This window comes from Nansenia antarctica (assembly GCF_963989245.1).
Source record: "Nansenia antarctica genome assembly, chromosome: 13".
Taxonomy (NCBI): domain Eukaryota; kingdom Metazoa; phylum Chordata; class Actinopteri; order Argentiniformes; family Microstomatidae; genus Nansenia; species Nansenia antarctica.
This window is the reverse complement of record NC_137683.1, coordinates 19,655,602-19,658,101: the sequence shown is the minus strand read 5'-3', so window position 1 is coordinate 19,658,101 and position 2,500 is coordinate 19,655,602. Positions and strand designations below refer to the sequence as shown.

Below are 2,500 nucleotides of genomic sequence, written 5' to 3'. Positions count from 1 at the left end.
CCCAACTCCCTCCCCTTCCTCCCCCTCTTTCTCCCCTTCCTCTCCCTCCGCCATCTCCCTCCCCCTTTCTTATCCCACTCTCTCCCTCCCCTTCCTTCCCCCTCTCTCTCTCCCCTTCCTCTCCCTCCCCCTCTCCCTCCTCCCCCCTCCCCCTCCCTCCCCCCAGGTGTCTCCCTGGAGCGTGTGTTTGACTACAGTGAGTACTGGGAGGTGACGCGGGGTCAGTACGCAGCGTTCGACTGCACCGCCACCATGAAGTCTGGCAACTCGGACGTGTACGACAACGAGATCCCCGGGGGCCAGTACACCAACCTGCACTTCCAGGCCCACAGCATGGGGCTGGGCCACAAGTTCAAGGAGGTCAAGAAGGCCTACGCAGAGGCCAACAAGCTGCTGGGAGACCTCATCAAGGTGAGGGGGCGTGTGGTGTGTGGGGGGGGGGGGGGGGCGTGTGTGTGTGTGTGTGTGTGGGGGGGGGGCGTGTGTGTGTGTGTGTGTGTGTGTGTGTGTGTAGGGGGGGGGGGGCGTGTGTGTGTGTGTGTGTGTGTGTGTGTGTGTGTGTGTGTGTGTGTGTGTGTGTGTGTGTGTGTGTGTGTGTGTGTGTGCCTCGGACACAAGTAGAACAAGAAGGCCTATGCTGAGGCCAACAAGCTGCTGGGTGACCTCATCATGGTGAGGGGGCGTGTGAGTAGGGGGGGAGGGGGGGCGTGTGTTTTTGTAGGGGGGGGGGGGGGGCGTGTGTGTGTGTGTGTGTGTGTAGGGGGGGGGTTTCCATCATTGTACTCAGTATTTTACACAATGAATGAATGCAAAGGTACACTGAGGGGGGTGTGTGTGTGTGTGTGTGTGTGTGCGCGTGCACGTGTGTTTGTTCGTGTGTGTGTGTGTATCATTCAATCAAACAAGTCATCAAATAAAAAAGAACAATGCTTCATTACCGATGGGTTAGGGTTAGGGTTAGGGTTACCCCACCCTGCCAGTCTGCACTGATATTAGAGGAGGTAACAAGTAACAAGTAACAAGTAACAAGTGCAACAATAAGTAAACAACTTTGCGGCTGGACTTTAGTTACATTTCGGGTGTCATATGCCATCAATGGGGGAAATGCGACATGGCAAAATTGGGGACTGTCATGCACAAATCAGCCTTAAAAACATTGTTGTGATGTTAGATAGATAGATAGAGACATCAGCATACTCTGGATTATTTTGTTATGCTTGTTACTAGGTAAACGTTGTTAGGTTAAAGAAAAGGCTATAATACATTGAAATGACATTAATCTAAGATAATACGATGGTTATCATGATTGTTAAAATCTTTATTAACGAAAGAAAAGGTTACATTTGTGGCTTTCTTTTGTTACTCGTGCATTCAACCGGATCTTACAGATGATTCGCAAGGCATTCTGGGATTTCGCATAACACTCCGTTTGTAACTCTGTTAAACTCTGACAAAACAAGAATTGGGACACTGTACCCACACACGTGGACACGCGCAAAACGGAGGGGTGGGACTAAAATGTAGGGCCAAGGGGGGGATTGGGATTGAGCCATCATCAAGGTGAGATGAAGGGAAGGTCGTGTAGTGGGGGGGGCATGTGGAGTACACCTCATCAAGGTGAGATGCAGTGTATGTGTGTGTGCGCGCATGCATGTGCCTGTGTGTGTGTGGTGTGTGTGTGTGTGTGTGTGTGTGTGTGCTGTGTGTGTGGTGTGTGTGTGTGTGTGTGTGTGTGTGTGTGTGTGTGTGTGTGTGTGTGTGTGTGTGTGTGTGTGTGTGTGTGTGTGTTGTGTGTGTGTGTGTGTGTGTGCATGTACGTGTGTGTGTGTGTGTCTCTCAGGGTGGTCTCCTCAGGCTACAGGTGTGTGTGGCCACCACACGTCGCAATGTCTCACCACCTGTCCTCTAACAAACTAACTAACACCCCTCTAACACCCCTCCTCCCTCTCCTCTGTCTCTCCTTTGTTCTCTGCTCCTTCTCTGCCTGCCTCCCTCTCCTCTCTCTTTTTCCTCTCCTCTGTCCTCTCTCCTGCTCTCTCCTCTCCTGCTCTTCCCCCTCCTCTCTCTCTTCTCCTCTCTCTGTCCTCTCTTTTCTTCTCTTTCTCTTCTCCTCTCCTGTCCTCCTCTCGTCTCTTCTCCTCTCCCTGTCCTCCCTCTTCTCCTCTCCCCTCCCTCTCTCTCCCTCCCTCCCTCCTTCACCTGTCCATTCAATTGAATTAATCCTGTGCGTGCTTGACTGGTCTGGACAGGCGTAACCAGGGTAACCCAGTGAAGCTACGTGTTCCTCCTTTCCTGTTACAACCTAACAGTCATATTTTCCCCTCCTGTCTCTTTCTCTTTCTCTCTCTCTCTCTCCATCTCCCTTCCTTCTCTCCCTCTAACGAAGGAGGAGCATTGCTGTCTTCCCCCTCTTCTCTCCTCTCACCTCTGCCTGATGTTTTCTCTCTACATGATGTCTGTCTCATCCCTCCCTCCCTCTCTTTCTCTCTCTCTCCCCCCC

General features: G+C 52.0%; 1 protein-coding gene across 1 annotated transcript in view; it reads left to right on the top strand.

Annotated features, from left to right (window-relative positions):
• Window positions 1–2,500, top strand: part of LOC308169433 (pyruvate carboxylase, mitochondrial-like) — a 212,860-nt gene that overhangs the window by 191,431 nt on the left and 18,929 nt on the right. Inside the window, exon 20 of the mRNA XM_080544115.1 lies at window positions 167–411. Within this exon, the coding sequence (XP_080400241.1) occupies window positions 167–411 (245 nt within the window). The remainder of the gene's footprint in view (window positions 1–166; window positions 412–2,500) is intronic.